This window comes from Melanotaenia boesemani, chromosome 6, assembly GCF_017639745.1.
Source record: "Melanotaenia boesemani isolate fMelBoe1 chromosome 6, fMelBoe1.pri, whole genome shotgun sequence".
In the NCBI taxonomy this organism is placed as follows: Eukaryota; Metazoa; Chordata; class Actinopteri; order Atheriniformes; family Melanotaeniidae; genus Melanotaenia; species Melanotaenia boesemani.
In genome coordinates, this window is record NC_055687.1 from 6,291,008 (window position 1) to 6,315,091 (window position 24,084).

General features: G+C 40.3%; 1 protein-coding gene across 1 annotated transcript in view; it reads right to left on the minus strand.

The window, feature by feature from the left end:
* Positions 1–7,979: 7,979 nt before the first annotated feature.
* The window catches only part of mtmr11 (myotubularin related protein 11), a 41,173-nt gene continuing 25,068 nt past the window's right edge, over positions 7,980–24,084 (minus strand). Inside the window, exons 5-17 of the mRNA XM_041988911.1 lie at positions 22,591–22,730; positions 22,088–22,172; positions 20,827–20,974; positions 20,581–20,668; positions 20,102–20,190; positions 17,684–17,811; positions 16,806–16,884; positions 16,348–16,418; positions 13,455–13,627; positions 12,986–13,156; positions 12,655–12,873; positions 11,109–11,426; positions 7,980–8,720 (exon numbers count right to left, since the gene is read on the minus strand). Of these exons, the coding sequence (XP_041844845.1) occupies positions 8,271–8,720; positions 11,109–11,426; positions 12,655–12,873; positions 12,986–13,156; positions 13,455–13,627; positions 16,348–16,418; positions 16,806–16,884; positions 17,684–17,811; positions 20,102–20,190; positions 20,581–20,668; positions 20,827–20,974; positions 22,088–22,172; positions 22,591–22,730 (2,159 nt within the window). The 3' untranslated portion in view covers positions 7,980–8,270. The remainder of the gene's footprint in view (positions 8,721–11,108; positions 11,427–12,654; positions 12,874–12,985; positions 13,157–13,454; positions 13,628–16,347; positions 16,419–16,805; positions 16,885–17,683; positions 17,812–20,101; positions 20,191–20,580; positions 20,669–20,826; positions 20,975–22,087; positions 22,173–22,590; positions 22,731–24,084) is intronic.

Below are 24,084 nucleotides of genomic sequence, written 5' to 3' on the forward strand. Positions count from 1 at the left end.
ACCTGTATGACCGACTCATTCAATAGGTGGACCCAGAATTCATTCTGTCAACAGGCTGATAAAATTTGAGTCCAGTCTTGTACATGCTGTACACATATGACTGTGTTGCCACCCATGACTCTAACACACTTATCAAATTTGCAGACGATAAAACAATTGTTGGGCTGATTAGCAACAATGATGAGGCACCATACAGAGAGGAGGTCCAAACACTGGCCTCCTGGTGCAGCGATAACTATCTCAACTTTAACACAAAAAAAAACAACAAAAGAAATCATCATTGACTTCAGGAAGACGAGGACCACATCACACTATGCATCAACGGGGAGGAAATAGAACGGGTCACAAACTTTAAGTTTCTTGGACTGTACATCTCAGAGAAACTGGGCTGGACGGTAAACACCACCCACATCATTAAAAAGGCCCAACAGCGTCTCTTTTTTCTAAGAACACTGAAGAGGAACAAACTCCCTCCACTTCTGCAAAACCTCAAAACTTTTAGCAGTGCACAATAGAGAGTGTCCTGACCTATGGATGTACAGTGTGGTATGCCACCTGCACTGCACATGAGAAAAAACAACTCCAGTGGGTCATCAAGACTGCTCAGCGGATCATTGGCTCCCCACTCCCATGTCTAGGGGAGATTTACTCGAACCGACTCCTCAGACAGGTCACGAATATATGGAATGATCTCACCCATCCAGGACATACGTTGTTCAGCAGCCTTCCCTCTGGAAGACTCAGAGTCATGCGAGCCTGCATCAATAGACTCAAACACAGCTTCTTTCCTATGTAAAGAGACTGCTGCAGGTACCACGATCCCCAGACCCCCCTAAACAAGGTTTAGTAGTACTGTTATGTGGTTGTACCAGAGGTGAGGTAAGTTTCATGCTGAGATCATGAGGTTATCTGGCGGGAATGGCTGGATTAGTAGAGCTGGGCGATACTGCAAATTTTGGTATCAATCTGGTACCAAGTAAGTACAGAGCAAGTATCGCTGATACTAAACGATACCAATACTTTTTTTAATTCATTCATTCATTTATTCATTCATTCATTTTCATTTTTGACCGTGATTATGATCATAAAAAAATGAAGTACAAAAAAACCTTTTTTATGAACAAACTAAACGTCAGAACTGAACTTTTTTAATGTGAGCCATTTTGTTTGTAAACAAAATAAAATAACATCAACAACATAAATAAATAATAAAATGACTGTTATTTCCTTTTATCACAATTGTTTGGAAAAAACAAAGTCAAGCGAGCAAATTAGTTAAACAGAAACAAAACCTGCTATTCGTTGCTCCTCATTCACAGTCTTTACCTTTTTGCACCCAAAGCCGCCCTTCAAGAAAAATGTCGATCTCATCACGCTGGTATCGGACCATACAGATACTAGGCTTGGTATAGATACTGTCGAGATTTGGATCAATCTGCCCAGCCATAATGTTTAGGTCTTTGTCTGCGTAGCAGAGTCATGAGCAGCCATTTAAGTGGATGACTGCACCAAACAAAGCTTCAAATGCAAAGAGAAGAAGCCCCAACACTGAGCCTTGGAGCTCTGCAGCGCAGAGGTGATGAATGTAGATGTTTGTCTTTGTCACTGAGTAGTGCCCCTCATTCACCAACCGGTCTTAAAAACATTTTTGTTTTTAAATCTCACTTGCCAAAATTGCCAAAATCTTCTTATCTTGGACCACGGACACTCAGACGTATTCTTACGAACATGTGAGTGCCAACACGTCTGAACAAAGTCAGTGTTTTCAGCGTCGTTTTCAGCTGTTCAGTTCATTTAAACACAATAATGAAACTAGAGTAAAATTTTCTTTTTTTTCAGATTTTAAATAAATTTTGGTAAAGTACTAAGCATTTTGTTATTTTAGGATAAACAGCAAAATATTGCAGATCAGTGTTCATTTAACACTTTATCTAATCATGTTGTGTACATGACAAGTTCCGGTCAAGAACCTTTCAGCTACAAAGAAAGACTTTTTTTTGTGTGTTGTGTTTAAAGACAGTTTATTTACAGGGTGTAGATTATCCCAACAGAACATCAGTCAATGGATTTAATATTTTGGTGTTATAAAATCTATTACTGATCATGACAATCAGTGTGTTTAGCTAATCATTTGCACAAATAACCTAACAATCATGTAGTCTTGTCCAAAAATCAGATTTCACCTTCATCTCCTGCAGAGAAAACCGTTATGATGGAGCAGGTGGGCTCACCTGCAGACCACCAAACCCTGAGGCAGCAGCAATAACTCAGATTATCACCTCAACAAGCTTCATATAATCCAGCCGAACATGTCTAGCAGCTTGAACGGGTCAGAGTCTGAAGTTTTGTTTCTCTTTTATGGTTGAAAAGCATTTTTGCTGTGAAGAGAGATGATGATTGATCAGTGTACCCACGTCAACTAATTTGTGTTTTGGTAAAGCAAATACTTGCTGCCATCTGGTGGTCACGCCAGGTAATTCTAAGAGGAACCCACGTTTCTTGGAGGGAATCTAGTTTGTTCTTCATCTAGTTACTGTGTTAAACCAGCAAACATGAACATGAAATAAAAGGAAAGTATCATATTTACATGCAAAAATTTAAGCAAGAATGTGTAATTTACTATCCATTATCTGATCCACATTAGCCCATTTATAACTATTATAAACCAAGTCCTAAAAATAATTACCAACTTTCTCTTTGATTCAGTCCTCCATCTTGAGCTGCATGAGGCGATAGTGGGGAGGAAAAACCTCCAGACCAGAACCAGGAAGGACGGCCATCAAGGGAAAGGGACAGTAAAGAGGGGCCAACAATCACATAACTCAGAGCCAGAGACACCTACTCAGAAAGAAGCACAAGTTAATGACAATAATAATGTTTTAGTTTAAACATGGAGAGTAAAGAAAGAAGGAGGGAAGTTCCCAGTGCATCATGGGATTTCCCCAGCAGTCTGAGCTGCTAGCAGCAGAGCTAAAGAGATGGAGGAGGGTCACTAAGCCAGACCTTACTATAAGATTTATCAGTAAGTTTAAAGCCAAATCTTAAAAGTAAAGAGGTTAAAAAGTTGTTATTAATATCATTATTAATAGTTTTATCATTATTAACCCCTTGTGATTATTATTAATCCTTGCACTAAAAGTGTTAAACTCATAATCTTAAATATTTGAATGTTTTAATCATATTAAAACAATATTTCTGACTAATGTTTTTAAATGATTTTCATCCTGTTTTTCAGCCTTTTAAAGCCCGTTTATCATATTTGATACAGTTTCTGAGACCTATTACATCATTTCTGGCCCCTCTTGGATCCCTTTTACACTTCAATAATTATGACATCACACTTTTTTCTTTTCTTTTTTTTTTATTTTTATCAAGGGCCAAATAAAGAATTCTGTTTTATTAAAAATAAAAAAATCTGCCCATTATTGGTCAGACTTGGAAGGGTTAATGACTCAAGAGGATAGTAAATTTAAACCTGAGGGACAAATGAAACACCTCAGTTGCGTCTGGTAGAGGAGGAGGAGGAGGAGGAGGAAGAGGAAGGGGAAGAGGAAGAGGAGGAGACGGCAGGAGAAACCTTCGACAGCAGCTCAGAGAGGCTCGACATGAAATCAGCGCTTTGTTTACCTCCCTTCAAATGCCAGCACATGACGACGATGATGAAGATGATCATGACGGCGCGTCCTCTTCAGCCGTCTTTGTGAAACGTGGGAGAGGAAAGAGAGGAAGAGGAGGAGGTGCAGGGCATTCTCTCTGGATCGGGGGTGGTGAGGTGGGGGAGTGTTGTTTGTCACCGCGTCTCAGCGGCGTCGCTGCAGGTCGGTGAGATGTGGATGTTATCATGAGAGGAGCCGGGATGGATCTGCTCTGGAGGATCCTTGCAGCTCTCAGCTTCGACTGCTTCAAAGATTCATCGTCGTCAAGGTGAGCAGTGATCGATCAACCCGATTTCCTTTGGATTATTATCGGATTATTTATTTATTTATTTATTTTTAAATCACGTTCATTTGCTTGTTGCATGTCAGAAATGAGATTGTATAATGATCACTGCACCGGACAGAGAAATGAAACAGATTACCACAATTTCTCATTCTGGTTATTTTTAATACAATTAATTAAATATCAGCAGGATGCGATGATCAATCTTTTCACTTCAGTTGTTATGACAACAGGTTTCTATGAGCTCGTTTTCATCCAAATTTACCTCCCGAGGACTGTTTCTGTCACACAGCTTATAAAACACTTTATAATAATGTGATAAAACACTTATCATGGAGATCCAGCCCACGAATCCAAAATTTAATCCTCGTGGGTGGCTTTAAGTTTCTTTTCTTTCAGCTCATTAGAGGACAAACAAGTCATATCTGCTATAAAAAGACAGTTTAATATGTTTGCCACACATCTAAATAAACTTCAGCTCTAATAAAAATGACCAAATATGTAATTATTGAAATTATTTAAACTCTTTAAATGCCAGTTTGGTGACATATTAATGTTAAAAAAAAATGAGGGGGGTTATTTTCCATAAAATAGATGGTGAGTGGCTGGAGATTTTATTCAAAGATCAGTCTGAAATTTATATAAAAAAATTAATATATATATATATATATATTGATTGATTGTTTTCATCCAGTGTCAGATTTATAATTTACTACCATTTTGGTCCATTAAAAAAATCCTCACAAAATTTGCTACAAAAATTTCAGATTCATTTTCCACTTTTTTTCCGCTCAAATCAGATTAAACTTAAATAATCATCAAAATATGCATCTAAGCTATTTTAACCCTTTAAATGCCAATTTGATGACAGTGTTACTGTTTAAAAAATCATGTGACAAATATGGTAATTAATGGGTTAAAATAATTTGAATAAGTGGTTTTATTAAAGTTGATTAAAAGATATGAGAAAAAAGAGGAAAAAATATGAACCTGAAGTGTTTTTATTGTAGTTTTTGGTGGAGGATTTTTATGTGGCATCATTTCCATTTTTAGCAGATTTTTCTAACCTGTTCAGACCCGCTGAGCCCGAGCAGGAACGTTTCCATCTAAATTCAGATGAATGTCAACACGTTGTTTACGACTGAGCAATCACCATCAACTCCATCTCCGTTCCAGCTCGTCTGACCAGTTTGCTTCTTTATCTCAGGAACAAATCTGAGCACACCAACACCAGATCTGTTTCAGTGTGAAGTAAACAAACGTGATCCCAGCTGATGCTTTGTCATGTTTTCAGAGCTCTGGTTGAACATTTGCATCTGCAGAATGTTCTGGTTTTGTGAGTGGAATCACAGAAGGAAAACTCAGGCTGTGTACACTCACCTGTAAAATCTGCAATCTCAAAATTTAGATTTGGTTGAAATAAATGGATTTATTGGTAATCCAAATTTTGTTTGAGGCGCTGTAGATTCAGCTGAAAATTTAAGTTGTGCAAAACTAAATGTGAAGCTAGAAAATATCTGAGAAAAACCTGCTTCGACTGAGTTTACTCTAGCATGGAAGTGGAGGCTGGGTAAACCAGTTAATCTGGCTACATTTACAGCTGAAAGGATGTTTCAGAGGAAACTGTTTACAAACTTAACTGGTATTTCTGTTTTGCAGTTAGTCAGCTTTTCAGTATCAGTACTAACTTAGGTTTCAACTCTAAAACATTGATTATTATCAATAAAGCAGCTCAGAGCAGTTAAAAAAGGACTAAATGACGTTTTCAGTCCATCTTCAAAATGGCTTAAATGAGAAAAGAATGAACCTGGAGCCTTTTGAGGCATCATATTATGGTATATATATTGCAGTAATCTGCACATATTTCATATTTTTGCCTGGAAAACAACTCGACTGCATCTTCTCAGCCTCCCTTTACCTCCCATCTCCGTCCTCTCCCCCTCAGGTCTCCCACTAAGCTGAGCTCCAGCCAGGCCGGCAGCCTGGAGAGCAGCTCCCTGACCGGCTCCCTGTCCCTGGGCCCCGACCTGCCGCACTGCCAGTGCTGCATCTCCTACGAGGCCCGCCTCAAGCGCCTGTCGTGTGGCCACCTCTACTGCAACCCCTGCTGTGACCAGATCGTCAACATGGCCTTTGAGGACATTGAGGGTTTGTCGGACTACCCCTGCCCCATGTGCAAGTCCATCCGGCAGCTGGGGGGCCTGGGCCAGTCCTCCTCGGGGTACTTTTACGGGCCCTGCGGCATGCTGCAGCAGCAGCAGTTTACAGGGAAGGAGCACGGGAGCCGGTGGGGGTAGTTGCAGAGTATCTCCTCTGGTGTTGGACTTGACTTTGAATGCACTGCCACTGCCATGAAGCCACGCTGTGGTTTTTGGACTCCAGCTAAAGCTGATCAGACCTCATCCCGCCCATGTCGCTGTGTTGTCTGTGGTAATCAGGTGAAACATATGAGAATGCATATCACCCACATCAGTAAGTCAGAAGTGCCAAAAAGCATTTACAGCCTGAAGGAAACTTTAGTTTGATCCTAAAACTGTGATGAAGCACCTTGTTGGTTTTTCTAAAGTTCCTGAAAGACCAAACCAGAGCTTCACGTCAGCTAAGTGGAGTAGATGTCTGTATTTTGAACATTTCCTGTCAGATGAGCGCTTTCTTTCTACATCGACTGATGTATTGACCATTTTTGCACATGAAACTGACTCAAACTATTTTATTCTCTCTGCGGTGTTACTGTACAGTGCCATGCTACTTCTCAGTGTTCCAGATCATATTGTAAATATTTATTTTGTTAACAAATAAAGTGTGATCCTGTGTATGACCGTTTTATTGAATGAGATGCATACTGTAAACCGAGCTGATAACATTTTATCAAGATCAGAACATGCTAGTACAAAAACATATTTACATCTGGCAAAATTTAAATGTTCGTACCAAAATCTTTAAATAAAACATGAATAGAGGAGCAGGTGTGAGCGGGTCAGAATTAACTCTCCATGCAGCAGGACCATGATGACTTCTTTTTTTTCTTCCATGGAAGACGACTGAATGCATTTGGCATGACACCTGGAACGTTGCAGCTGATATCTGTGTGCTTTTCTTTAGATGAATATTTACAAGAATTTAATAATTCATGGTGCGATCAAGTGAGGTACTATATGACATGAGATGATCAGTATCAGGAACAGATCTGATAACTAATAGCCTGCATGGAAAAAAAATAACCACAACCTGTTTGGATTTAAAGGTGCAGGACCACATGCTTCCCTCCGTGTTTGAAAACGTCGGACACATCTAGGACGTTGACCTAGATGCCGGCTGCATACTAAAACACCACCAGGCAGACAAATAAAAGATAAACATCAGAGGAAATTAGCTTCCCTTTGCTTCCAACACTGGTATTTCCTTAAGTTACAACAATCAAAAAATCAGAATCATGTTTTGGTTTTTTTTCCCACCAACTTTGGTCAGAAATTAATCTTTTCATCATTTAACACCCTAAAGAGATGAATAAAAATGCTTGGACGAGGACAGTTTGGATTAGATCACAATACTAAAGCCCTGAAATGATCTCAGACATGCAGGAACTGAGTCACACTAACTGCTCCCACACACACACACACACACACACACACACACACCATGTAATACTGCCAACTGAAAGTAGGTCCTCTCACTGATCCAGAGAATGCGGAGGGATACGAGAGCAGAGCGCTACAAAAATAGAAATCATGCCCCAAATTCCACATTAAAGTCTGTGGTCACGCCGGCCGACGGTTTTCAGGAAAAGAAACAAATAAGAAATCTCTGAACGGAAGAGAAAAAGTTCAGAGGTTAAATGCACTGAAATAAAACTTCATCTGTGGACATTAAGCTAAAATAAACCACGTCTCCCGTCCTTGAAGGCAATTTGATGTTTACAAAACAGATTCAAAAGCATATATATATATATATATATATACACACACACATATATATGTATATATATATATATATATATATATATATATATATATATATATATATATATATATATATATATATATATATACACACACATACATACACACACACTACAATCCCTTCTTTGACCATCTGCAGCCTTCACCTTTAGTTCTTTATACTTGAGAGCAAAATGATTCCAGGATTTGTTGTCACATTTTATAAAATACAGACAGTAAGAAGCAGAGTCAGAAGCTCCGGAACTGATTCATTCATCCTAATCGAGTTCACCCCAGTGTCTCATATTTATCACACATCTGGGTCTCTTCAGCTCATGATGCCTCAGGGAGGGGACTTGGTTGATGTACCCTGTGGTAAAGAGGGGGCGGATCTCAGGAGGCCAGTGAAGGCCCGTTGCTCTTGGGCAGCTTGGTGTTGCTGGGCGGTGGGTAGTATCGTGGGTCTGGGCGAGCTTCTGTTACTGAATGCCCGAACAGAAACGTGTGCTTGTTGCTGCAACCCAAGTCTTTGTTCCCAGGCCTGGACGGCGGGGCCGAGGCAGGATGAGGGCCCCTGGAGGTCTGGTGGTTGGTGGAGGTAGGAGGGGGTGCTGCTCTGGACACGGCTGTTGATTGAGGCCTCGACGCTGGGAAGAGGAAGGTGCCGTTGTTGGTGTTCTGGTTCAGGTTGGTGTCGGTTTGCCGGGGCCCAGGCGTCATGGTGGGGGTGTTGGGATCAATACAGATGGAGAGCTGGGATAATTTGTCTTTGAGCTGCTGAACCTCCTGAGCAAGCCGGTCCACAGGGTGGGGGTGGTTGGAGGAGATGGGATGGGAGAAGGCCTGAGGATGAAAAGCAGCAGCGTCAGTGGAACCCCCATAACTCTCATACACATATTGTCCCAAATCTACTACAAACCACTTCTGGTTTGTATTATGTATTATTTTTATTTATTTAATTCATTTGTTTTATTTATTTATTTTCTATTATTTATGTATTCATTTCAAATCGTATGCATAATTTATTATTAATGTATTTAATATCCAGTTGTATTCTCTCTAAATCCAGTATTTTTATTTTTTTGTTTATTGTTTACTGTTCATTAACTTATGAAGTTATTTTTAATAACCATAAAACAACATCAGAGTTTGAGGTCAAAGCTGCTTTCACATCATTTTAACCATGTAGGAAGCTGAGAGGGATTCTTACACACTCCAGCCTCCAGCATGTCATTCAGAGTTTGACACATCAGGACACAGACCCAGTATGATGAGACAATACCAGTATAAAGTTTGCTACTAACATCTAATACTTGGTAGAAACTTATTTACCTGGTGTAAATACCAGCTCAATATTTCTCCATTTGATACAGTTTTTTCTAACCAGCTGGTTTATGCTAAACCTTCTCTGGGACAAGTGCTTCACTTTCGTCCAGTCCAACAAGAAGACTGAATGAACTGGATGAATTTCAGTCTGGCTCCTGTGACTTTGTTCAGGGCAGCTCGCTGGATGTCTGCTGCTGTGCACTCAGCTGTAAAGCCAGGACCGGTATGTTTACAGTCAGAGGCTTGTACTGTGTTTCCGTGGTTACTTAATGATGCAAACTTCTGCTAAGAGACTTGATTTGAACATATGAGACAGATTTGGATCACCAACACACAGAGGAGTTTGTTTGTTTCTTTTTTTTTTGTTTTAAAGAATAGGGTTTCTTGAATTAAAAATTAATTAATAAATTAAACAAAATCCAACTTCCACTTTGTTTCTTCAGGCTTCTGTGCTTATTATACTCAGTCTACGACGTTCCTGGGAACAATGAGTCATCTAACAAGAAAAAGGAAAGTGAAGTACTTTGGAAACAACACAAACATCTGGACTCACATCTGCCAACAACCAGAGATCAAAGAATCTGACCAAGTATCAAGATCCAGCTGCTGACCAGAACAGCACGAAAACCATCACCGGTTTCATCTCAAGACCTACGTACATTCAGCAGAATTGACAGTGAGGACCTATTTGATACAGATGAAGCAAATTATGTCCGATCCTTGTGTTATACGGGGAAACAAAGAGACTGAGGAAACTTTGAACGAGCTGATTCTCATAGTTTAAATGGCACCTTAGACAAGAGCAGTGTAATAACATTGCTGAAACAATGTTAGGGATGTTCTTCCTGTATGGTTTAGTCTATTTATTTCTACTCACATGTAAAGTTTAGTTAGATTAGTTGTGCAGTTTGTATTCTTTTTAAAGAAAAGTAAGAAAGTTGTTTATTAATCCAAACTTTGACCTTCTATGTTCACTGTTGTATAGTCTCGGCTACCTTGTTCAGAAATGAAATTTCTACCATTTAAATGTATAAAAACACATTTAAAATACAACAAATGTACTTTAACCAGCTCAGACATTATTACTCCTCTTCCACCAGGCTAGATGGTGAACAGTTGAACACTCCTAAACCGGAATATAATAATAACTGTACTAACGATAGAATTTTACCAGCATTGTCCATTTACATCTGAGGCACCCTTTTACTGGATGTTCCAGTCCAATCTAACTCAACCCAGGCCAACGGCTCAGAAACAAAGCTCCGACATGAACGGAGGTCTATTGTCATTTCTAATCCTGTTACTGATGACAGTCCTGTTCTGTCTGTAACACAAATGTAACATTACTCCCACCAACAAACTCATTTACCAAGTGCTGCAGAATATCTGTTCTGTTTCTAACAACAGAGATAAAACACTGTTTTACATGTGTGGTTATTTCAGGATGTGAGCTAAACAAGGAAGCAAAGACTGAGGCTTGGCTTTAATGATGTGTGAAACAGAAGAGGAAAGCACCCTTACTGTTAACATGAGTTCATTCTGCTACAGTTTGGTAGATTTAGTCCACAGCTCATTTAAAATAGGTGATGCACCCACCCACACGGCTCTCGGCTATTCTTATCATCACCATGGGGACAACGATAGACGCATTGCTGTACAGACATCACAGAGGCTGTACCATGTCCATATTTGGAGCAGTCGATCAGCAAATAATCTCCTGAAAGAGGCAGCGTCCTCTACTGAGCACAGCAGGTCTTTTATAGCCTTCAGGAAGTTCCAACTTCAACTAAACATCAACCAAACTTAGAAATATTTATACTAGACAGTGAATATTTATAAAATTACCATCATACCTGATGTTTATTAATGAAGCTGCACCACCTCAAAACAACTCTATACTTATACCTGAGCATGGAGCGCCCCCCGGAGGTAGCACTCCCTCCACAAGCCCATGCATGGCCCCATAAGGAGGGGCAGTAAGGGCTCGTAGGGGTCGAGAGGTCCCCGGGGTCCAAAGGTGGAGGTGAGGCTCTGGGGAAACTCTGTCAGGGACCACGCTTTCAGCAGCCTCTCCAGGCCGGGAACATTCTCGGAAGACGCCGCCCTCCTGTGGCTCCTTTTGTAAACGCCTGAGCTGCTGCTGCGCCACGGAGGCAGGTTTGAGGGGCAGGTGAAGTTTCCTCTGGAGAGCAGGAACACCGAGCCAGGGATGGTGTCAGCCAGCTACAAGATGAAGTAAACCGAGCTTTAGACTAACTTCTTCTTTCTTTCTGAATTAACAGATGTGACTTCAGTTTGTATGGAGTGAGTAAGTTCAGGTGATCGGGATTACCACACACACACACACACACACACACACACACACACACACACACACACCCACACACACACACACACACACACACGTGTGGAAGTCTATTAAATCATTTTTTGGATCTTGACATGACATTCTAATCATAATAAGAAATACTGTGTTGTTTAGTTCCAGACACCTGGATTAAATCTTTCTTTTTTTATTTTATAATGTATGAAAGTGCTTAAATTTTATAAATAAAAAAATCCACATCTGCAAATTATTTTTATGCCTTAAAATATACATGTATACAATAAAAATATGAATATGTGCAACTGAGGCATAATATAATTGAAATTACGTTTACTTTTCTACAGAAATTTCAGGTTGTTCGTAATGTTTTCTGAAAGGACGTAAATGTAAACATCTGGATGATGTACTTACTTACTTTTACCAAATGTAGACATTTTTAAATCCAGGTTAAAAACATTTCTTTTCTCATGCGTCTATGCATGAAATCTGCACGGAAACTTTTTAACTTATCTTGCTTTTAATCATTTTAATGTAATTTATTATTTTATTGTGATTATGTGTTGATGCCTTTTACTATTTCTAAATATCTGTAATGCCTTTGTTTTATGTAAAGTACTTTGAATTGTCTTGTACATGAAATGTGCTATACAAATAAACTGCCTTGCCTTACTTGCATAAAAAATATGAAATTATTTTACTGTAGAGAAATGGTCCGAACTGAGATGCATTCTGGGTAAGCTTTACCACAACATTTAACAGCAGTTGTGTTTTTTAACCACCACAAGAGGGTGCAGTGGTCTGCTGCATATAGAGCAACAAAAGAGTCACTAACCAACGTAGCTCCTCATTCATCCTGACCAACTCTTCGTGATTGATTGATTTGATTGGTATGGGTTTATTGGTTCCTCTTATTATGGAGGAAAAAACTAAGTGCAAAACATAATAAACACAATAAACCAAAAGGCTGAGGCAGATGCTTCTATAACACCTATTACATACAGAAGTTATTTGCTTTGTACATGGTTTAAATTATTTTCTAATATATAATTCACTAATTATGATGATGATTATGATTTCTGCTGAGACGCTGCGAGTCAGGCGGTGTTCCAGGTGTGGCGGCTGTACCTTGTGTGTGTCTGGGTTGGTGTTGAGGTTGCCGTTCAGCAGTGGCTGGAGAGGGGCAGTCGGAGGGACGGGTTGAGTGAAACCATCTTGTTTTTCTTTGCTGTACTGCAAGTCCCAGTCCCACACCGACGGCAGAGGAGGATCAGATGAGTCTGAGGAAGAGTCCGAATGCAGCACATCTCTCCAGCCGTTGACAGGGGTGTAGGACTGGCCAAGATTCTGGGTACCATTGCAAAATAGCATTAAGTTAGATATTTATGATCATGTCCAAGCAAAGGAGGCCCGTTTTAGTGGAGAAAGGATATTTAAGTCTCTGTCAGGTGCTCAGTACCTGGGAACGTTTACATCTCTCCCGCTGACAGTTTGCCAGAAAGGTGGAGAAGAGCGGCAGGTGGATGCTGTCGTGCAAGGCCAACAGGAAGTCATCCGTCAGCTCAAAGCGAGAGGGAAACTGGAACCAGAGCTGCCAAACACAGTTCAGGAAGAGCAGGAAGACTGGAGCCTGATGGGAGAGGAAAGGAGGGAGTGAGGAAACAGAAAAGAGAGAAAGGAGAGCAAATAATTGATAAAGGTGAGTGGAGAGAAGAGGAAGAGAGGATAAAAACAGGTGAAAGAAGTCAGAAATGAAGGTATATATGTGACAGTGATTGTAGCGTCTCAGAGTCACGAACTCAGCTAGCAGAAGTGGGGTGTGAAGAAGATTTAGACACTGATTGACATGTTGATAAATTCCCAGTTTGCATGCATGTTGCGTTTTCACTCCACCAGCTGCACCATCAGCATTTAACTCCACTTCTCACCTCGTCCTTGTCGTTGTCACGGTGATAGTTGATGCGGCTGTAGAAGCGATGGCCGGCCATCACCCACTCCTTCTGCACCAGGCTCTGGAAACCATGCTGGGTCCGACAGTGCGGGTCACACATCACCTGTACCAGGCTGGACACCACGCAGCTCATGTCCCGATCCTCTGGTTCTGTAGCATCAAAACAGGGAAAACGTAAACTAAAAGGTCAGCGTTGTTTCAACAGGCTGTATTAACACTTTTGGCAAAAAAACAGAGGTGAACAAAAAAACCTTTGTTCCTCCAAGATTCTCCAGTTCAATATAAAATAAAAAATTCAAATGATTTCCTTTTTTGAAATTACAGACCTGTTTCGTAGCAACTTATCTGCCACATTCCTAAATCTGCAGTCTGTTAAGGGCCAAAGCTTTTACAGAGTTGTAAAAAAGTTTAACAGACTCATCTGAAATTGCAACCAGTGATAGGCTACACTGTTTAAGGTAACCAGTGTCAACTTCATCAGCCTTCTGTAGCATTAGAACCAATTACTTAACGTTACATAGCATCAAGTTTGCTGTTCGTCATCAATATCTTTATTGGAAAGTCTATTCAACTTGTAAAATCTAAAGCAACTTATCAGCAGCTACCTTTCCTCTCTCTGGACTCCACACGTAAAATGCTTGTTGGATGCTCTAGAAGTAGACCTTGCCTGTGGGCTTAACTAATGAGGTTAAATTAGGCCCCGCCCCTCTCCCTATGGCACTCTGCATGCTGCGTTCACATGCAGAGCAGATGTCTGACAGCAGAGTATCCTACGCTGCTGCGCTTCCGGAGGCGGTAAGGCAGGTTCAGTTCAATTAAACTCAAAACAATATAATTCTCTGCATTTTGAAGGTGTGACGCTACCAATGTAACCGTGGTGATTTCCCATACTTAAATACTTTCCTGTACTCACTCTTATCAGTTCTTAACCTCCAAGCTGCCTTATTTTTCTTTTATCTGCACAAGATTCTCTGTTTTTATATGTACTATATGCCTATGTGATTTATTTTCTGTTTTTTTAATGTGCCTTAGTTTTGGCACTTAAAATTTGTTGGATGGGTTTTCTATACAACAACAATAAAGTTTGTCTGTCTAATACTTATAAAACATTCAGTAGGTGTCTGTATCTTAAATAGGACCTGGTCTGTTGTGGTCTAGGTGCTGAAAAAATTAATCAAATAGAAGAAGTGTTTCACAAATCAGAAACTGTTAATGAATCTACACGCTCTGTTGATTAATACAGTCCAGATGTGAACATCATACAGCTAAGTTAACAGCCTTATGTTACTTGTCTTCCTTAAACAACGACATGTCATTTCTGTCTCTACTTAGTCACATGTTTGCAATTCTCCTCCGCTAGGACGGCTTCTCTAGCCTTCACAAACTTATCCTGTATCCTGTCAAAAACTGGCGTAGCCCGCGTTTACAAGCTACCCTTCAACGTCCGCCATCATATGTAGGGCCTAGCATAGGTCAAGGGTGCAGCTGGATTACACTGGCATTTGGGATGTTTTTTAAAACTCCAGCATAAAGACTGTGCCATTTCTTGTGAAGAGCCATTTCAATATCACAAGACTTAAGTGTTGAGCATAGACAGTGTTTAATTTTACAGCACATCAGGGACACATAAATCTTTCATTTACTACCACTATTAAACTGAAGTTATTATTATAAACACTACACCCAGAAGGCTGTGAGAGTGAGGCTGAAAGAGGAAGAGGAACTGCAGAGAGAGATGGGAGATAAAGACGTAGCTGCAGACACAGCAGCACTGTGAGGTTTTTCAGTGAGACCAAGCCTGCTTGGGTTTGTTTAACGAGTAATCTGACATTGGAGACAAAGGACTCTCGCTGCAGACACGCTGGTGTTGTTTCTATTTGCAGCTGCAGAGTACAAAAAAAAAAAAAAAAAAAGTCAAACACCAGCACACCGGAGTAAACATCCATGGACAACAGCTATTGTGTGAGTAATGTTTGGGTCTGTGTCACTGGGTGTTAATGAAAGAAAAACAGCAGGCCAGACCAGATGATCCGAAATCAACAACAGACTTCTGTTACTGTCTGCAAAATGAGTCACAACGTGGACTCTAATTCTTTGTTATTGCACAATAAGAAGTGCAGGTGGTTGATACCGTTTACTGTTATAAGTCAACAAAAACCTACAATAACTCATCTGCAGGCAAAAATCTTTGGAACTAAAGGTGATGACTTTAATCTTGAGTGTCATTCAGATGCTCTGAGGACATCCTCAGTAAGTACCTGGTCTGTGTGTAGCTGATCCAACTCAACCTGAGCTAACGCCTCTGATCCTCAACAAACAAGCATCAGCACACTCTTTGCAGCAGAGAGGCATAAAGGCAGTAAGTTATAACGAGGATCCTCCATCACAACAATGACTTCAACATTGTGTCACATGGAACACCAGAAGAGGAGCCGAGGTCGTACTCAGTGGTTTTCTTTCTCGGCAGAGATGAGGCCTCTGTCTGCATCTGATACTCAAATAGAACAACATGATAACAACAAACCGCCCCACGAGCATGTTTCTGCCCTCGTTTTATGTTCAAGCCAAAACTAAATTAAAGAGCAGGTATATGGAGCAGAAAAATTACATTTCATTACGCCTACAGTGTGGGATTTATATGCTTCATTTCTCATGTAAAACAACAACTGTGATCAGATGTAATCTGGTCTGTAAAAGACTTTTGTGTGGAGGCCTCTTGACAGTGCGCATGTAGGTTCAGTGGAGTGTGCTTGCTCCTGCTGTACAGCTACTTCAGAGCAAGTCCTAATGTGGCATTAATGAGAGGGAGGTGATGTGAATAATGAATGGATTGAATAATATGAGCCAGGGTCTGGTGTCACGTGACTCACCTTGAAGTGCCACAGTCAGGTGACCGCTGCGAAGCAAACATGCCACCTCTGAAGCTTTCCTCAGACACGACCTGGACACACACAGGCAGGTTCATGATGCCTGATTAATAAACCGTGCGCTAATAAACAGTTCTGCATGCGGAATATGCTCACAAGGATGCATACAAGAGTAAAATTACTAAAACACAGAAGTTACTGGGTATGCCGCTAAGAGAAATGACAACCCAAAATATTTGTTTTCGTCTTTGTTACAGAGCTGAAAGATACAGATGAGTTTAAGCACTAAGAAAAATCTTTAACTGTGATCCCAGACAATTCAGTGAAATAAAATGGTGTTAATTTTATCTACAAAAATTCAGTTATCTCTTTATCCAGTTAGACAAAACAAAATAGAACACAACGACATGTTTGGGTTAGAAGTGCTTCATAACTTAGTATGAGACAATCTGAGGCTTCACCTGATGTAGTCTAGCCAGTGGGTGCTTTCCAGAGTAGATAACCACTTGTCATCAGGCACAGACACAGAAGTAGAGATATCTACAAGTCAAAGCAGGAGAAAGGTGTCAGATCATGTTCAGACGTTATCACAAATGCAAATAAAGGCTGGCTGCTGCTCAGCAGCACATACAGAATTAGATCAATTAGAGCCCATCCAGCTCATCTCATGTTTTATCCTGATATCAGTTTGTAAATAAATGAATGTGGAGATCAAGTCTTATTAGTAGGTTTCTGTTAGTGATCTATGGTCTTTAGTTATAAACATGTTACATTTAACAATCAGTTTGTATTTTCAATAAATCCACACAACCTCAGAGGGATCAGCTGGTTTCATTCTTAATAAAGATCTGTGAATAAACAAATCCCAAATACATGAGTGGCTGTTTTTACAGAACAGCGCTCTGAGCTGTGAAGCGCTCACACACAGAAGACAAAACACAGAGCTGACAAATGTGTGAACCGTGATAATCTGTGAGCTTTACGCTTTGTTTGCATGTGAGAAAGAATGACAGAGCGAGTGTGAGATAGGTCAGCGTTTCAGTTCCAGGTCCTGTGCTTGGTTTGTCATCTCTTTTCTTCCTCAACTCAGGAATGTGCTGCCTGTGCTTACATGACAAAAGCAACAACACAAACCAACTCACAAATCCTGCAGGAAGAGTCCAAACTAATTTTGAATGGGTTGTGCATGATTTGGACACGTTATTCAGACATGGGGGAGGGGGGGGGCGTCCTAGTAAGAAAAAAGCTACGACTATCAGGAAGACTACATGTAGATGCTGATGCTTCATCTGTTTAGCATTTTCTGGTGTCGATATATGTATTCATGTTTTAATCCCACCTCCCAGACAAAGGGTGCGCAGGCGGCCGTGTGCCAGCTGGATGTCGGCAGGCGATGGCAGCTCCTCGCCCAGCTCCACCACCACACACAATGAGGACTGGCAACCAAACAGGACCATCTCCAGGTTCCTACAGAGAAGCACATCCTGCTGTTAACATACTGATACACCTGCAACAAGCCTCTAGTCATTGATACAAGTGTGTGTGTGTGAGCAGCTGATTTTTATAACCCAAGACAAGAGGTTATAGTCTCACATCAGACCAGATTTACACCATCGGTGGTCCACAAACATTTTTTATTCACATTCACGGCACATAGAACCATCCCACTTTTTATTTTATCTATTTAAACATTAAAGAACATAATTAAACAGACATTAAATTTAACCTATAAGAGCCCGACGTGTCATATATGTTACTTATAGTTTGAGACATTTTGCTTCAATTTATGAAATAAACTTTGCTCAAAATCCTGTTGAACACAATCTGATACTTGTCTTATGTCCCCTAATAGATACCCAGAAGCAGAAAACCACATTATAATATTTTTAAACTAGCACATGGTAATAAATGGTAGATATCCCCCCAAAAATGTTTTTTTTTTTTGTTACATTTTGTTAAAGGGCCAAATAAAGACCTCATAATAAAAAAAATACCATTTTTTCATGAGTCAGGCCTTAATGGGTTAAATGTGTGCAGAGTTAGCATCACTAATTTACATCTGCTGCCCCATGGCATGTCACAGACACACTTCAACAATACATGTATAACAAGGTACAGACACAAAAGGTTGTAGCAGTTGGTAGTAAATATTGTATAAAGTGCATGATTTCAAGTGCACGAGGTTGGAGTGTAGTTTATAGAATAATACACAAACACTATAATTCAACAAAACAGTGAAATACCAGTCGGACCAGTAGCGGCTGGATAGCATCTGTCTCCCATGCGGGAGACCCGAGTTCGAATCCCACAGGGGGCGAACATTAACACCTTAGAGTTGGGTCCTTAGGCAAGACTACTACTACTACTGCCTAACCACTTTCAGACATCAGTCGCTTTCGAGAACAGCGTCTGCTAAATGACTGTAGGAAGTATAGAAACAGAGTGCAGCAGATGTATACCTACATACACATAAACATGTCCCACACATGACCAGATATAACAGCAATAAAATACTCAAATACAAAAGCTAGGCAGATGTTTACAGCTACATACGTTCAGTATATGTATCTGCTGCAGAGCATCAGGCTGTGAGAACAGGTTTGTCTGGCAATAAGCCAGTTTTCAAGATGGCATTTAAAAGTGTTGTGTGTGTATTCCAGGTGGTATCGTGCTCCAGATGGTCTCCTCTTCACTGACAGCACAGATTGTCTAAAGGTGGTGCATCTGTGAGGAACATCACATCTCTTATGGTGGCTCTAGTGGTCCTTCCAGTGAGCGACTGCATATAGCATGTATATGGAAAGGAATACTGTTTTAGGGGATCAATGTCCTGGAGCAAAAAGTGAGATTTCCTTACTGAAAAGTAACTACAGCTTTAAGTTGCAACATTTAGTCTGCTTTGCTTATTCACTTCCTGTGTTCAAACTTATCAGTGCATCTTCTTCACAGAACGAGAAATAACATTTTTGTACTGATGTCAAAACATGACTCAGAGTCAGAAGGGAGTTTGTGGTTGGTAGTATTAAATCTACCTTCAGAAACTGTGCACATTGGAAGATGAAGATTAAATAATAATGTAGCAGAAGGGTATCAACCTTAATATACTAAAAATTAATCTGATTAAATAAGCTGCAGACTTAAGTAAATAAGGTTTTTTCCTCTTAATTGCTGCCTTGTTCTGCCTGCCGTTTGTTTTTCACAGAGTGAACACACCAGCTTGTCATCAGTGGTCAGATGTCTCAGTTTAAATGTCTCTTTTAGAAAACGTAGCTGCTTCCTGTAGCTTTAAATAAACCTGTTAAGTTCAGCAGTGACAAAAGCTGCTCTGCACTGTAGATGCATGTTTGCATGCTGCAAAGTAGCCAGTCAGTTATTTAAAAGTAATCCACATCATAATTATGCTGACAGATAATCAGATGCGACTTATCAAGAGTGATCTTTGACAGAAAAGCGACTCATTCAGATCAACACATTCAGCTACCATCAGATTATAGTAAGGAAGTGTAAATCACACCTGTGCACGATGCCTGCCTTCTGACTGTATTGGTTAAACGCCAGTAATCCTCCTCTGGTATGGCCAAACAGAAAATAATAAATGAGCATTGTATGAGTATTTTAAGGCCTAACAACTAACCTCTTATGAGTTTACTCCTGCTGTGTAATAACGTTTATAATCAACACAGCTGTTTATGTGATTGAACATTACTGAGGCACACATAAAATTTATACTGATCTACTCATACTGGGTTTCACACACCTGATGTCGTCTTTCTCGTGGTAGATGTTGTTCTGGAAGCTGGACATGCGCAGTAGATCGCTGCCTCTGGGATGTCGCCAGCACCAACGCTGCAACACAACACAGTCAGACTCTCTAATAACACGTTCCACGACGCCAAATTCCCGGGAGACATAAACAGCATCTGTGCTCATCTTGTAATTGTCTAGCAGGAATGTTAATAAGAAGCTGAAGGATCATTCCATCATAACATATACTGTTCACTCGAGTAAGTAGGGGGAGCTCATGAATTTCCATCTTTTTCTTCTCATTTTTCCCCCAAGTAACATAAATACATTTTTATTGAAGAAAGAAAAGGATGTTGGGTTTTTCTGTATTTTGAGCAGACAGCTAGCTGAAGAATCTCTGCTTTTTAACAAAATACCCTCACAAGTTAATTTAGGGGTTTTTCCTTGGATGAAAGCTGCAACACATTGTGTTTCAGTACTTCTAAAACTCACAGGGATGCGTCCTTCATTGAAGTGGGCAAAACTTTTTTTCAGTTCTGTGTCCAAAACCTTCTGTGGAACCACGATGAACCTCGACAGACTGAGAGGAAACAGAAAGAAGGTTTATTGGCCAAATATACACAGAGATGGATACAAGGAGGATGGGTGAATTATTTTACATTAAAAACATGTCAGCTGAGTTTTTTTTTCCTGTTAAAAACATGCAATCCACCATCATTGCACAGCGTTTGGCTTTACCTGGTTGACATTTCAAAGCGGTCGTTGACTGAGCTGACTCTCCAGCTGGTGGCTCCACATCTTTCCAACTCTTGCTCCCAGTCTGAGGCTGATTCAAACCAGTTCATGTGGGCGTCTCGGCGGCGGTTGCTTAGGAACTGCTTCATTTCTGGGGGAGGAATGTGTTTCAGCTTTGGACTGACTCTTGACTAAACATTCTGATACTTGCTGCAGCATATGATGATAATGTGATGTATAATACATGTTATAGTTCTCTAATGTGACGAGTGGCTGTTTTATGTAACTTAAACCTGAATACATGTGTAGTTTGGACAAAAGAGACAATTTAGAGACAACAGTAGTATTGAACATGAAGCCTTGAAGTCAATGTTAAACAATGAACAACTTGTGGAACAGAAGAAAGTAAAATGACTGTGACGCATTACATCTTTCAGAAAGTCACTGTGATGTCATCGTAGACTCTGGACACAGATAGTGACCACAAGGCAAAAACACTTGACCACCCAGGGCAGAGTTGAACTGCAGGTCATCCAATGTCTCATTTCAGGGGGGTGGAGTGGGGGGGCTGCATTATTTATCCAAGAGCTGACATTCATCCACAGCCTGGCCAACCTAGCGTAGCTTTAACATAGCCCAATATATTACACAGACAGGCTCATGTTTCTATAGATGGACCGCCAGCAGGAACGTGCATGACTGTAAAGAAGCTTTTCTCAACTGACTGAACACAGTTTGGGGCCAAAAAATACAAAACACTCCTCCACTTTCATTTCTTAATTATACATTTGATTTTAGTGGTGTAATTTTTTTTATTTTCAATCACTGTTACTATGAGCCTCTAAAATCTCTGTTTGAAACCACCAACAGATTTCCTCACATATGGCTGCGGTTTAAAGCCGGTATTTTCACTGCATCATCACAGAGGGGAATGTTTCTAATCCTGCCAAGTAGAAAAAAATGTGAATTTTATTTGTCATTCTGGTCTGTACAGAAAGAATTATGTTTCCAGTTCGACATTCTTCTCAACTTTAAGAGCTGTTATATCATATTCAGATGTTATCACAGATGAGATGAAAGAGTAGAATTTGGGATATGATGATAAATTTTGATTAGTTTTTCTTTAACATTCTGTCTCTAAATCTGGACTGGGTGATAACCGATAGAATAAAATCCATTTTAAACCATCTTTGTATGTTTTTAGGAACCCAAAGAGCTAGAGTGAGAGGAGGCTTTGATTCCTTGCATATAATAAACCACTCACCTACACTCCCGAGGGCAGCATTCTGGAAAGATAAAACTGATCCCGGTTTGAGAGGCTGGTAGGTCTTGGCGATGGTGTAGGTTATCTGAGGAGGGAAACCACAGTGAGCCCATCAACATGACCAAGGTCATCAGCTTTCAACTGGGAGGCCCTGCATCAGCTCAGTGGTCTGTGGCACAGATCAACTTCTCTACGCTTCTCCACATATTCTGGCTCTGAAATGACTGATGTTAAAAATGACAGCAACCAGAATCTTCAATCAAATGCACAACACGCATACTGAAAGATGCTGCTGCATACATTTGTTTCCTAACACTAGCAAATCAATCTGCCAGGGTAGAATAAAAAAATGCTTATAAGAATGCGTCAGTGTGCTGAACTGAAGTTGAAACTGGATAAGACAATATAAAAATCTAAATCTTCCAAGAACTGAGAAAGATCTGTATTTCAGAGTGTAAATTAAATGAGATCAAAAAGTCCCTAAATTGAGATCATGGACACACCTCGATGACTTGTGTGTCTGGAGTGAGGCGGTCAAACAGGAAGCAGACGACTCGCATGTCCCTGCAGTAAAGCACCAGCTCCTCTGGTGTGAACTTCAACGACGAGTTCGGCGTCACCAGCTTGGTTCTGTTCGGACCCACTGCAACACACAGAGAGAAAAACAACAACAAACAGGTAAACACCAGGCAAGAGGGAAGAAATGTGCATGTGTGTTAGTAAATCCCTTTTGAATCAATTAAACAATAATGTTCAAATCAAATGAAACTTTATTTATGAAGCACTTTTCATGCTGAAGGCAACACAAAGTGCTTTACATGAAAAAAGCCACTCATGCATATTAATAATAAAACAAGTCTTTACACACATCAAAATAGATTACATAATAAATAAAAACACACTGAAAGTCTTTCAGTCGCACGCACACACATGTATACACACACAAAGCAGCCCCACACCCAACGTCATTCTGCACAAACATGACCTAATTTCCGTCTCCAAGCTGAATGTAGGTATAAATACTAAGAGTGATAAACAATGTTGTAAAACCTTTATTGTTCGAGGCTTTGATACAGAGTGAAAAATTTATTCATTTACTTTCTATACCACTTAGTCCAATCAGGATCGCAGGGAAGCTGGAGCCCATCCCAGCAGTTAGCAGGCGAGAGGCAGGGTACACCCTGGACAGGTCACCAGTCCACAGTGCCAACACAGAGCCAAACAACCACTCATGCTCGCGTTCACTCCTAGGTAGAATTTAGAGTCACCAATTAAGCTAACATGCATGTCTTTGGACAACTTCCGCACAGGAAGGCCACTGTTCAAATCTCCCTCGTGCCGAGGCTCGAACCAGCAACCTTACTGCTGTGAGGGATAATGACATCATTCTGATCACTCTTACTTGGTAATGTTTCCTTTCTGCTTACTTAATATCAGCAGCATGAAGGCAACATTAGTTTCAATATGCAAAAATGTTCAAGACAAGTTCATCTGTACAGTGAGACACATTTAACAGAAATTTCACCAACAAACCATTCACTGCCAGTATTTAACTTTCCCTTATTCTCACTACACAAAGCATGACCAAACCTAAAGTCGTCCAGATGACAAGCTGGTTCCAGCCCCGGTCTCAGACCCTTTTTAAATCTGATACAGGCAAATCCTTATTCCTATAACAATGATGTCTATACAGATTTAAGAGAAGAGTCTTATTACAGGTCGGAGTTTTGCATTTTTGGACATGAAGTTAACTCTGCAGAGACTTTGCTGCCTTTGTGACTTGCAGGCCCTCAGTTGCTCTTTTACTGGACTGGAACCACAATCATCACCTGTGCTTGATGAAGGGCTGTGATCTACTGGAATTTCTAACAATTCCCATCCAACTGTTTAAGCGATGGGTGCTTAGCAGTTCAACACTGCCAAACAAACTGCCAAACAGGAACCAAATTTGACAATAAATAAATAAAATTTAATGCAGCAACACGGTAAAAGATGGA